The 13,503-nt window shown below is 39.2% G+C and overlaps 1 protein-coding gene across 3 annotated transcripts in view; it reads left to right on the top strand.

Moving 5' to 3' along the window:
• CDH18 (cadherin 18) overlaps positions 1-13,503 on the top strand; it is a 993,503-nt gene that overhangs the window by 863,620 nt on the left and 116,380 nt on the right. For all 3 annotated transcript variants that reach the window (XM_055131052.1, XM_055131061.1, XM_055131049.1), the window contains one exon: positions 3,288-3,455. In XM_055131052.1, coding sequence (XP_054987027.1) covers positions 3,288-3,455 — 168 coding nt within the window. The remainder of the gene's footprint in view (positions 1-3,287; positions 3,456-13,503) is intronic.

The raw sequence follows: 13,503 nt of genomic DNA, 5'->3' as shown, positions 1-13,503 counted from the left end.
TCGTTCCATAGTTGTGTTGAGTTCATGAATCATCCTCACAATTTCCTCTCTGAATTCTCTATCTGAGAGGAGGGTGTATTTCTGGGAGGTCGCTGCTGAGGTTAGTGAGATATTTTCTTGGCTCTCTCCTAGTGGTGGGGATTTTCTCAGTTTCTTCATGTTGTTATGGGCTTTACTATCTGGAGCTCTCGTTAACTTGGGAGGAACCTCGACTAAAGATTTTTGGTTATGCTCTTTTGACAAAGTACTTTTCCGTGCAAGTTGATGTGTTCATTGACAGTTTTTGTGAAGTTAGGATAGGCTAGGTTAGTTGAGTATCAACATATAGTAACTAAGATGATGAGGGAGTTCTTCGGAGAAATGGGTTCAATCAATTGTAGTCAAAGGACAATGCGTGGAATGGCAAGAAAAATATCTGCGGCCGCATTAGCGGCCGCCGCTCTGGAAACAGGCCACGCCCAGTTTTAAGGCCACGCCCCCAAATGACAGGACACGCCCCTAACCTTTTCGGACACGGGAGGGCGGGATCAGGCGCGGTGGGCGAATGACTGGGACCTGCCCGGCGGGGAGGGGGTGCTCCGAGCTGTCCCGCTGCCGCGGGCGGGCACGGGACGCGGGGGGCGCTTTTCCAGGTGGCACAGGGTCTCCAAGGGGAAGAGCCAATATATACCTGTCGGACTCGGGAGGGCGGGATCAGGCGCGGTGGGCGAATGACTGGGACCTGCCCGGCGGGGAGGGGGTGCTCCGAGCTGTCCTGCTGCCGCGGGCGGGCACGGGACACAGGAGGCGCTTTTCCAGGTGGCACAGGGTCTCCAAGGGGAAGAGCCAATATATACCTGTCGGACACGGGAGGGCGGGATCAGGAGCGGTGGGCGAATGACTGGGACCTGCCCGGCGGGGAGGGGGTGCTCCGAGCTGTCCCGCTGCCGCCCCCTGACGTATATTTTCAAGTGAAAGTATGGTGTACCTTCCCAAAGTGACAAGGTGAAAATATTTATTACCCAATAAATGGTGGTTGTTAAGAGTGGATCAATGTTTAGATTAGAAAATATATTTATAGCATTTATGTTAGACAGATGTTCCAACAACAAGTTACTAATGTGATAATTGTACCCTGAGCATTGTTTAACTGTTTATTTGGGAATTCAGTTTTATTTTAGTCCAACACTGAATGGGCTAGAGTGATAGCACAGAGAGTAGGGCATTCCGCTTGCACGGGGGTGACCCGGGTTCTATTCCTCCGCCCCTCTAGGAGAGCCTGGCAAGCTACCGAGAGTATCTCGCCCCCACAGCAGAGCCTGACAAGCTACCCATGGTGCATTCGATATGCTAAAAACAGTAACAACAAGTCTCACAATGGAGACGTTACTGGTACCTACTCAAGCAAATCGATGAGCAATGTGATGACAGTGATACAGTGATGTTATACAATACAAATGCATGCATATGTTTGAATACTTATCTATAATATGGTCCACTTACAGAAAGACATATTTTATCATAATTTTATGGCAGTTCCATAGCCCATTGTAAAATTGTGCCTGAGTATAGGTTTTAGAATTTTAATTTTGCCATACAGAGCTACATGCACGTATGCCTGTAGAATATAGCTTTTAATTTTACTCTAAAATCTAAATATTAATTCATGAAAGTTACAGTTTTTATTAATTTTGAATTTGTTCTATTACATAATTTGCTTCTATATCACAATCATGAAATCCCGTTAATCATCGAGTTCTTGAGTGGGCTCAGTAACTTCTCATTTTGTCTTTTCCCTGAGATCTTAGAAGTCCATCTCGACTCGGCCGAGATGTTGCACTGGAGAATCTTCAGGGTCAGGGGAATGAGATCCAGCTTGTTACTGAATTTTGCATATGAGTATACCATGGGAAGCTTGTAAGGCTGTCCCATGTGGGCAGGAAACTCTCAGAAGATTGCCAGTTTCTCCCAGAGGGAGAAGTAGGCTACAAGATATCCGCCTCCAGCTTCTGAGAGGTTGCTTTTAAGTCTCTCTCTGGATGTTGGCCATTGATGGGATTACACACACCTGGGTTCCTCTGCCGGTACCTTCATGTGTGAGCAATGTACCTCGAGCATTGCTTTTATATATTTAGACATAATGTTACTGTGTTTAATTTCCGGCAAAATGGTTTCTTCATCTTGATTAATGTTAAAATTTCAATCTTTGTGATCTTTGTTCAAATGCCCACACCCCTTCACTTCCATCATCAGACTTTGTCAGCCTCATTGGAAGCTATATACATTTCTGTAAAGAGGAAAACGAACCCATATTCCGGTCAACTCAGTTGACACTTGTGAAGAACACAGAGCATCGTTCCTCAAGCCCCAAGAAAACAAGTTTGGGCTCTGTGGCGCCCTCTATGGGCTTTCCAATGAAAGCAATGGGCAACTTTCATTTGCCATTCATAGAATGATTGGAAACTTGAGATTATAAGCCATTCTTCAGTGAGGCCATTTTAGCACACTCTAAAGACAATATTTATCTCAACTGCCTGACTTAAAAAACTATTTACTAAGAGTCTGTGTCTTTCTTTCTCTCTTTCTTTCTCTTATTCTTTCTCTCTTTCTTCCTCTCTTTCTTCCTCTCTTTCTCTCTCTCTTCCTCTCTTTCCTGCTCTCTTTCTTCCTCTCTTTCCTCCTCTCTTTCTTCCTCTCTTTCCTTCTCTCTTTCCTCCTCTCTTTCTTTCTCTCTTTCCTTCTCTTTCTTTCTCTCTTTCCTTCTCTCTTTCCTCCTCTCTTTCTTTCTCTCTTTCCTTCTCTCTTCTTCCTCTCTTTCTTCCTCTTTCTCTCTCTCTTCCTCTCTCTTCTTCTCTTTCTTCCTCTCTCTCCTCCTCTCTTTCCTCCTCTTTCCTTCTCTCTTTCTTTCGCTCTTTCTTTCTCTCTTTCTCTCTCTCTTTCTTTCTTTCTTTCTTTCTTTCTTTCTTTCTTTCTTTCTTTCTTTCTTTCTTTCTTTCTTTCTTTCTTTCTTTCTTTCTTTCTTTCTTTCTTTCTTTCTTTCTTTCTTTCTTTTTCTTCTTTTTGGGTCACAAGCAGCGATGCTCAGAGATTACTCCTGGCTTTGCACTCAGGAATTACTCCTGGCTTTGCTGGGGAACCATATGGAATGCTGGGAATCAAACCCAGGTCGGCAGCATGCAAGGCAAATGCCTACCTGCTATACTATCGCTCAGGCCAAGTGTCTATTTCTTAAGAAAATAAAGAGCGCTCTATGAAATTTCTCATGATGCACATGTAAAACAGTTTCGTTTTGTTGTATTTTGTTGCAGGAGTTATTCGAACTGCCTTACATAACATGGACAGAGAAGCCAGAGAACACTACTCAGTGGTCATTCAAGCCAAAGACATGGCCGGGCAAGTTGGAGGCCTCTCCGGGTCCACCACAGTGAACATCACCCTGACTGACGTCAACGACAACCCCCCACGCTTTCCTCAGAGTATGTACCCATTTCCTGTAATTCCAATCTTCATTATTCACTCTTGCAAAAGAAGTGCTTTGGTAACAAATGCTCTGTGACACTTATCATCAATGCCTAATTTTAGTTTTCTCAATATGATGTTTCCTTTTACTTTTATTTTGTATATTTGTTACTTTTATTTCTATATTTGTTACTTTTATTTTCTATATTTGTTGTTTAGGGCATGCTTAGTGATGCCTGGGGCTAACTCCTGTCTCTGCTCAAGGGTCCATATGTAGTACTCGTGGGGAATGGGGGCATCAAACCAGAGAGGTCTAGTCAAAGCAAGTGCTTTAATCTTTGTACTATCTTCCATACTACAAATCACTGTATCACTGTATCACTGTCATCCCATTGATCATCAATTTGCTCAAGCAGGCCCAGTAATGTCTCCGTTCATCCTAGCCCTGAGATTTTAGCAGCTTCTCTTTACTTGTCCTTCCCAATGGTGTCACATTAGAGGCTCTTCAGGGTCAGGGGAATGAGACTCATCATTGTTACTCTATTTGGCATATGAATACGCCATGGGGAGCCTGCCAGACTCTCCCCCATGTGGGCAGTAAACTCTAGGTAATTTGCCAGGTTCTCTAAGAAGGACAACTAGGCTGTCAGATGTCGGGCGACCACATACTACAAATGGTCCTTTTAAAAGAATTATTACTTTTTTGTTGTTTGTTTCTGGGCCACGCCCAGCAATGCTCAGAGCATACTACTGGCTCTGTGTATAGAGAGCAACCCTGGTGGGATTGAGGTATTTGGGGTTTGAACAGGGGTTGGCTGCTTGCATTGCAAACACCATATCCACTGTATTATTCCCCAGTCCTCGTGTCCTTTCATTAAATAATGCTAAAGAAATTTCTGCATCTATTGTCTTCTGAATCTAGTAGAGAGCTGTCACACTGTTGAAGGTTAGTGCATCACTTAACATCACATTAAAATATTGAAAATAATGTAGTGGTACTAAGCAGCTATAATTTACATTTGCTAAAGTTGTGTTTTACAAAGATGTTCATGAAAATATTCCACTTCTCTTTTTGTAGGGTGTTCTCATGTAAATAAATGTTTATGTCCTCTTTGTCTCACACGAATCACAATCACGAAATCCCATTGATTGTCGAGTGGCTCGAGCGGTCTCAGTAACCTCTCCATTAGTCCTATTCCTGAGATTTTAGAAGCCTCTCTCTTCTCGGTCTTCCCAATGATGCCACGTTGGAGGCTCTTTCAGGGTCAGGGGAATAATATTCAGCTGGTTACTGGCTTTGGCATATAGCTACACCATGGGAAGCTTGCAGAGCTGCCCCATGTGGGCAGGAAGCTCTCAGTAGCTTGCGAGTTTCTCCCAGAAGGAAAAGTAGGTTATAAGATATTGCTTCTGGGAGCTTTGTTTTAAGTCTCTGGATGTTGGCCATTGATGGGATTACACACACCTGGGTTCCTCTGCTGGTACCTTCATGCGTGAATGCTTACCCGAACCTGTGGAGAGGGGCCTTGAGCATGGCTGTGGCTAGGTTTCGGTGGTCTTTGGCCACCCACCGGGAGCTCTGCTTGGGGTGGGGAGGGAAGCTGGAGTCCATCCCCTCCAAGGGGCCTGGGGAAGACAGCCAGGCAAGAGACTCTCTGCCCTCTTTCACCTCTTTGTCTCATAATTTTTAAATCCTTCGTACTTCCATGGATGCTGGCATCTCCATCATTGCTTTTCTGTTTCTATCCATTGGTCTCGCACACAAGTGTACATGTACTATAGTGCATACCCCTTCAGAATAGAACAGGTAATCTAATATGGGGGTTCTCTGTGTACTGATTCTTGAGAAGAATACAAAAAAGCTATACACTCAGAGAGAGAAGGCAAAGGTTGTATGAACAGTAATCCTGGTCATCTCCAGAATGTGAAATGAATGCGTGTAAGCATATTACATCTAAGAAAATAATACACAATATTATTCATCATAATATGGCAAAAACTATGTATAACTTTATATAGAATATTTTTAACTATACACAAACTCTACTTTCTTGTCTATACATCATGTTTAGAAACTAATCTATACAGTGGTGTGTTAATAATGGCTCTTCACAAGCCTACATGAAATGCCTTCCTCAACTTTATCCCTCAATATTGTGTTCAATATACCTGTCTTCTATAATATAAAACCTGCTCCTTATGCATAGGAACATTTTTCTCTTTCTTAAAGCAGCTTAGATTTCTCCATATTCATATCCCTTTGTTTAAAAGCTAAGACATAACTTCTCAGAATTCTGATGCAGGATTAGCAGAATTAAGGTATGCTTGCATTGTTTTTGTGAACTCAAGTTTTCAGATCAGTCCTTGAGAAATAAGTATTAAATGAGTGAGTCATATGAGTTGAATCTAAATACTCTGTTGTACTCTCATTATCAAAAGCACATTGTTAGGAAGTAAGCATGGGAAGTATATAATTTTATATAATTTATTATTTTATTTTTTTATGTTGGCGGGCATAGTTACACCCAGCTATGCTCAAGGCTTACTCCTGTCCCTGGACATATACTAGCCACTCCTTTTGTTGTTAAGAGGATCAGATGGAGTACCTGAGATTGAACCAGGGTCAGCTCTGTGAAAGGCAATTGCTCTTACTACTGAACTCTTTCTCTGACACCTCGAAAAAAATTTAAGTATTGGTTACAAAGATATGACTACATGTCCTAGTCCATTTGCATGGTTGTGACTATATGAAAAAAACTACATTTGAAAAATTAATATGACATTAGTTAGCCCACAGTACATTAAAGTAGTACTGTAGCACTGTCATCTCGTTGTTCATCAATTTGCTTGATCGGGCACCAGTAACATCTCTATTGTGAGACTTGTTGTTACTATTTTTGGCATATCGAATATGACACAGGTAGCTTGCCAGGCTCTGCCATGCAGACAGGATACTCTCGGTAGCTTGTTGGTCTCTCTGAAAAGGACAGAGGAATCGAACCCGGGTCGACCATGTGAAAGGCAAACACCCTACCTGCTGAGCTAAGTATGAGATATAATTTGCTAATAAACCATTCTACAAATGATGAAGAATTTTTGTTTATTTTTCACTTATTTGATACTATATCCCTGTATATACATATTGCCATAACTACTTTTCATATAATGAAGAAAATGAATCTCAATTATTTTAAAAGTAATAAGTGACAATGCAAAACCTAACAGAACACAACTTTATTACAATGAATTTTTGTTTATAGACAGACTCTTCCTCCACTCCATTACTTGTTCTTTTAATATAATCTCAATATCATTCCTAAATCACAAATATAAGCATTTGGGGCTCAATAAATGCTGAGCATGCTACAAATGTATCACATTTACTATCCCTCCTCTCCATAAGAAGCGCATTAAAATGATTTTAGTAATAAGCAGGAAATTAGAGCTGTGAGGAATATAGAAAACTTTATCCATGATTTATTATTTTGACTAATACAAGTATTATCCATGAGGCATAAGTTTATAGTCAAACAATTGCTCTCCTGACAAGAAAACAGAATTAATCTATAGTGTCTGGGTGGGTCACTGTTTCTAATGAGAAGTCCTTGTCTTCCTTCCATGGCAATCTACATAACATGACTGGCAGCTGTCAATCTCATCACACTTTCAAATGCACTTAGTGTTTTTCGACTGACGGCGGTAAACACACATAACTTAAACTGTGATTTTTCAAAAGATTCTTTATTTTATTTGGACAAGATTTAACTAAAAACACAGATGCTTTCAGGATGACTGAAGCTTTCAGAATGTTGTTCTGTCAATTTGACATGAAGTGACACATGCTTTATTTACCCATAGCATTATAGATCATTGACGCATATGTAGGTGTACAGGTGCATATAATAATGCATATATGGGGTGGAGGGATAGTACAGTGGATAAAGCACTTGGCTTGTACATGTCTAACCTATGTTTGATTTTTGGCATCCTACTTGATCTCCTTTGCACTTCCAGAAGTAATTCCTATAGCTCGTCGGTCTTTTGGCTAAGATCAAGTGTAGAAGTAATCCCTGAGTGCATTAAATAAGTAAGGACTGAATACCACTGGTGTGGTCCACATTATCACCCCCTAAACAATTTTATATGTATACATATATATAGGTATATAAACATACAATAATATACTTATGTGTACATATCACTCTATAATGAATATGATGATATCTATTTAATGTGAGGAACTTTTGTAACTACTTAGACAAAAAAAATGATACTCCAGGAGACTTGTATTCCTAAGTACCATAAAAGGTAAAAATCTACACACAATTGATATGGAGGAAAATCATTGTCAGTTATCAAATAATTCCATTATTCTTTTTCATGCAATGCCTTGGCAGTTCTGAAACCCTTTCTTTTAACAGAGAGAAGCTGTCTTTTTCACACCAAAGCTGTTATTGACTCAGGTATAAACATCCATCACACAGAGCTTTGCAAAAACATTCCAAGAAAGTGTTTTTATCCCCCTTTCTTCTATTAATTTGCTAATGCCCGTGAAAGTGACTCATGTTGTTATATCGTGTTATATTTTAATTTAAGGCTGTCACTGTACCCTAAAGTATCTCAGCTTTTGGTGAGTGTTTGAGAAGTTGAGAGTGAATTTCACAAATAATTTATGTTACCTCGCTGTGGAGTTGCAAATGCAGTGCCATAGAAAATGAGGAGCATAGTGGTCCAGGCTGATGCAGACTGTTTGACAATGTCATGCAAGCAATATGGGAGCAGGCAGACTGAATTCCAGGGAGTGCTTACAGATAGGCAGGGAAATGCTAGGGTGGAGGGTAGTTGTCAGGCTCACACTAAGGGGTTGGAGGGATAGTCAAGGGGTTAAGGCACTTTCCCTGCATGTGGATAACTCAGATTGGATCCCTGACATCATACATATTGCCCTAAACACTGTCAGAAGTGATCCCTGAGCACAGAGCCAGGTATAAGCACTGCTGAGTGATGTTCCATATAAAAATCAAACAAAAGATGTGATAAAAGCACACAACTTCTTACCCAAATGATACAAAAGATGGCTGATTATCTAATCTGCTCTACTTAGGATTGTATTTCTGATTCTGCTTTTAATGATATTAATGTTATTTTATTGATATTACTTTATTATTTATTTATTTTATTTTGGAGTCACACCCGGTGATGCACAGGGGTTACTCCTGGCTCTGCACTTAGGAATTACTCCTGGCAGTGCTCAGGGGACCATGTGGGATGCTGGGAATCAAACCCGGGTTGGCCGTGTGCAAGGCAAACGCCCTACCCGCTGTGCTGTTTTGCTCCAGCCCCATTGTTACTTTATTTTTTGAGAGAGGAAAAATGCACTCATAGATATTTTCTATATAAAGCATGTTCATCTAAATTCAGTAACTTGCATAATGTTTTATAAAACAAATGTTTATCCTAAATGGCATAAATTTTAATTTGAGAATAATTCTAGTTAACAACGAATTCTAGAAAGAAAAATGCACTATATGGCACAATGAAAAAGTAAGTTTTCTTTGCTTAACTTAAAAAATCTCCATCAACGTGAAATGTTTGTCAAATTTTAAGTCTTACAGCATCTATACTGTAGCCTACTTAGGATTTGATTCTGTATTGGGAAGATCAATTACTAATAGTTCAATAAATGGCAGTGTTTTTTTTTAATTTTTATTAGTGAATCACCATGAGGTACAGTTACAGACTTACAAACTTTCCTTCTTGCATTTCAGTCCCAGTATCCCTCCCCTGACACACACCCTATCTCCCTCACCCAACCCTGCCTCTGTGGCAGGGCATTCTCTTTTGTTCTCTCTCTCCTTTTGGGTGTTGTGGTTTGCAATAGAGGTAGTTAATGGCCATCATGTTCAGCCTATAGTCTACTTTCAGCCCGCATCTCCCTTCCGGAGCGGGCCCTCCCAGCACCCTTTAATTGGTGGTCCCTTCTCTATCTGAGCTGCCTTGAAAGTAAAGTTGTTTCCCTGGTTTGTGTACATTTTAATGTAGTAAGCATAAAACAACAGCAATGAAAATTTTTAATTATTTTGATTTCAAGAGCAAAATATTATAGAGGAAATGCCAGTTTTCTAATATATGCCTATTTTTATGAATGCCAATCTAAATGGTATATACTATATTCATCACTGGTATTTTAAGTAGAAGTTAAAGAAACAGAAGAAAATGTTCTTCAAAATGTGGAGTCAATAGTTCCATTAAAAGCAAGTTGGAGTCACTATAATGTTTTAAAAATGGTGTCTGGGGCCAGAGAGACAGTGCAGGGATTAAGGTGTTCGCCTTGCATGCATCTTGGCCCTAGTTTCAATCTTGGCACTTAGTGACCCCCCAGATTGCTCAAGATCACCCCCAGAACATTTAGGATATTGTGGGTAATTCCCAGCAACATTTGTACAAACAACACCATATCCTCTGGTCCTAGAATTGTACTTCTGGCTCAATTGGCCAAGAAATTCTAAGATGAGCCACCAGCTCTCCTGAACACTCCTTGGGAGCCCCACAAAACCCCTCCCCCAATCATTATTTTGCCTGTAGACAAGTATAGTTAAATGTTGTGAAAATTTATATACCTAAAATCAGGCATTTTACTTAGATAAGCATTCATATGATACACTTTAAAGTAAGATAGATTCTGTATTTACATGGTTTGCTGCCTACGAGGTTCAAAAATATTTATTAGGTCATACATTTAAGAGTTTTACCAAACTTTAGTTTTTAGCTTTCTAGAGATGTATGCAATATATCTCATTAAGAGACTGGATTTTTCTATTATCCTTTAAGGTTTGTTTTGTTATATTTGCAAATAATTATTTAATATAATTCAGATTAAAATGTATGCTTCTTTCCATATATTATAAACAAAAGTTTTCCTTTTAACTTTAGTAACAGAAGTTCATTTTTAGTCTTAAAGTCCAGAGTACCTATGTCAGTATACAGCTTATATATTCTATATTCTAGCTTATTATATTTATATATTTCTGTTAACAACTCCAAGCTGTTTTATCACTTTATAAATATAACAAATCATTTACTATTAACATAAGAATGCACTGCCTGGTTATATCAGTCCAGGAAAACAGTATTGAAAATCAAATCTGCTCTGTGACCTGTTTTTTTTCGTTCAACCTCCCAACTATCCTTTTTTGCTAAAAAACGTGTTAGTTGAACAGAGATGGAAAATAACCTTGTTTATTTTAAACAAGAGAGAGACATAAACATGTTACTTTATATATATATATATATATATTTAATTTTTTTCAAAAAATGTTTTGTATTTTACAGATAGATTCCAAAAGGTGAGGTAACTACATCATACAGAATTACTACTTTTAACTTTTGAGGAAGCACTATAATGCTTTCTTTAAAGACTATGCCACTTACATTTTACAATGGCATAGAATTCTTTCATTTTTTATTACCTCCAATTCTTGTTTCCCATGTTTGGATACATAATAGCCATCTTCACAGGTATGTAGTAATATATAATTACTGTTTTGATTTGGAATACCTTAATAATAAGAGATGATGAATGAATTTACATCTGCCAATTGGTCCCAATAAGAAATAGTTATATGCAGTGAAATGACTGTTTTTTGATGTAAGGTTTTGTTTCAATTTCAATTTTTTCAGTACAAATTTTTTCAGTTTGATGTAATTCAACTTTGTTATTCTTATTTTGTGTTTCCTTTGTCATTGAAATCAAGAACCCAAGTACAACCCCAAAACTAATGTCAAAGAGCATATTAGTCATGTTTGCTTCTACGTATTCTATAGATTCAGGTATTTTATTCAGGTCTTCATTATATTAGTATTGAATCAATTTAAGTAATTGATGTATGTTGTATTATAAAGCAGTATATTTCAACTTTTTTTTTCCATCTGGCTGTGCAGTTTGCTCCATTGTGTGCACTCAGCACCATTGTTTTAAATTTAAAATCATGGTCATATGTGCATGATTTTATTTCTAAGCTCTGATGTCTATTGTAATAGACTGTGGGGTCAATTTTGTTCTAGCTCATTACTGTTTTAATTGCTATCATTTTATAATATAGTTGAAGTAAGCAGTCTTTAATCATTATTTATCTTTTTCAGTAGCATTTTACTATGTGATATATGTTTTGTTTTATTTTTTTCTTTTTTGGGTCACACCCAGCAATGCACAGGGGTCACTCCTGGCTCTGCACTCAGGAATCATCCCTGGCGGTGCTCAGGGGACCATATGGGATGCTGGGATTCAAACCCGGGTCGGCTGTGTGCAAGGCAAACGCCCTACCCTCTGTGCTATCACTTCAGCCCCGTGATATATGTTTTCAATCCCAGATGGAGTTTTATTTTGTTCTACTTTTATAAAGAACACTGTTGGAACCAATTCTATTGTATTTACATATGTCTTTAGGTAATGCTACCAGCCCGTTTGTTTTGGTTTCATTTTTTGGTATGAAACTTTATATAAACACTGTTATTTATGAAGTTGCCCATAACACAGTTGGTTCAGGAATTCAGTATTCCAACACCAGTCCCACAACTAATGCATCCTTTCCTCCACCAGTCTTTTGGTTTCCTACCCACTGCCCAAGACTGCTACCTTAGCAGGCAGAAAATATTTTCCTTATACTGCTTGTTATGGCGTATATCTCATAATGATGTTACAAAAGGCATGGCCAAAGGACTCACTGAGATATTAGGTTAGAATGGAGTCGTCTGTGTTCTTGATTTTACTCGCTGAGCTTAGTGGGCTTCTACTCTATGTTTGCATTTAATTTTCTGTGCCTAAACTGAGCTGTCAGCTCTGCGGAGTTTGGAGGTATGGACTTTAGGAAACTTGGAGCTGAGTTGATCTGCTGCTGGTGTCTCCAGCATCTCTCTGAGATCAGTCCTGAAGTCAGGCCGTTTCTCTGGCAGCAGCAGGAACCAGATGTGGATGTGGGAGGGAAAGTGGAGTCCCAGATCTCCCACAGGGAGAGGACTCCCATCTCCCCCTGTCCTCTAAAGCTCCAAGGTGTGATGGGCCTGATCGTTCAGGTCTGCCTGGGATAACTCAGCTGCTGCCATCTCTTTGAGTCCTGTTCTGAAGCTGAGCCGTTTCTCTGGCAGCAGCAAGAAGTATCAGCAAGTCGTGTGGTTTTTGTTTTGTTTGGTTTGATTTTTGGTTTGTGGGCAATATATGGCTCTGTTCAGTTCTTATTCCTGTTTTATGCGCAAGGATCACTCCTAGCAGTGCTTTGGGAACCATATGCTGGGGATCAAACCTAAGTAGGTGTGGAGAATGCAAGGACCCTACCCACTGTACTCTGGTCTCTCGTCTCTTTACAAAATTTAAATGCTGTTAACGCTGCTAATCCATGAGCATAGTATTTCTTTTGATAGAATGTGTCTTCTTCTATTATTAAGAAATTCTTATTGCTTTATGCCTAAAGACTTTTCACTTCCTTGGATATTTCATAGTATTTTATTCTATTCCATGCAAGTTCAATTTAAATTTCTTTATTTTACTTCTCTTCATTCATCAGTTTCTTATATAGATGCAATAATTTTGCATATTATTTTTGACCTGCCACTTTATTGCATTCAGTCATTGTTTTGGGGAGCCTCCCAAGTACTCTTCAAGGAACATAGGTGTTGCATCAGTGACACTGGTCCAACTAGGTGGTGGTTTAGTTCAGGGCCTGAATCTGCTCCATCCTGACTGGTATCGAGGTCAAAAGGTCACATTAGGGATGCTTAAGAGGTGGAGGGGGGTCATGGCTGGGTAGGTACCTGCACGCACTCGAACTCTTGTACTATTTCCTTCATATGTATTATTTATAACAGCTTCTAGTTTACTATGGTTTTTGGGGATTTCTATGTATATTATTGTGCAATCAGCAAACACTGTAGATTGATTTTTTCCAATTTTTTTACTACTTTTATATAAATTTTGGTCTTAATTCTCTTTGTGTTACTTCCTATATTACCGTGACTATTGATGTGAGATTAGACAGCCTTGTCTGGCCCCATATCTTGTGTCATTTTAAT

The sequence above is a fragment of the Sorex araneus genome, chromosome 1 (assembly GCF_027595985.1).
Source record: "Sorex araneus isolate mSorAra2 chromosome 1, mSorAra2.pri, whole genome shotgun sequence".
Classification (NCBI taxonomy): Eukaryota; Metazoa; Chordata; class Mammalia; order Eulipotyphla; family Soricidae; genus Sorex; species Sorex araneus.
This window is presented reverse-complemented; position numbering and strand designations above follow the sequence as displayed.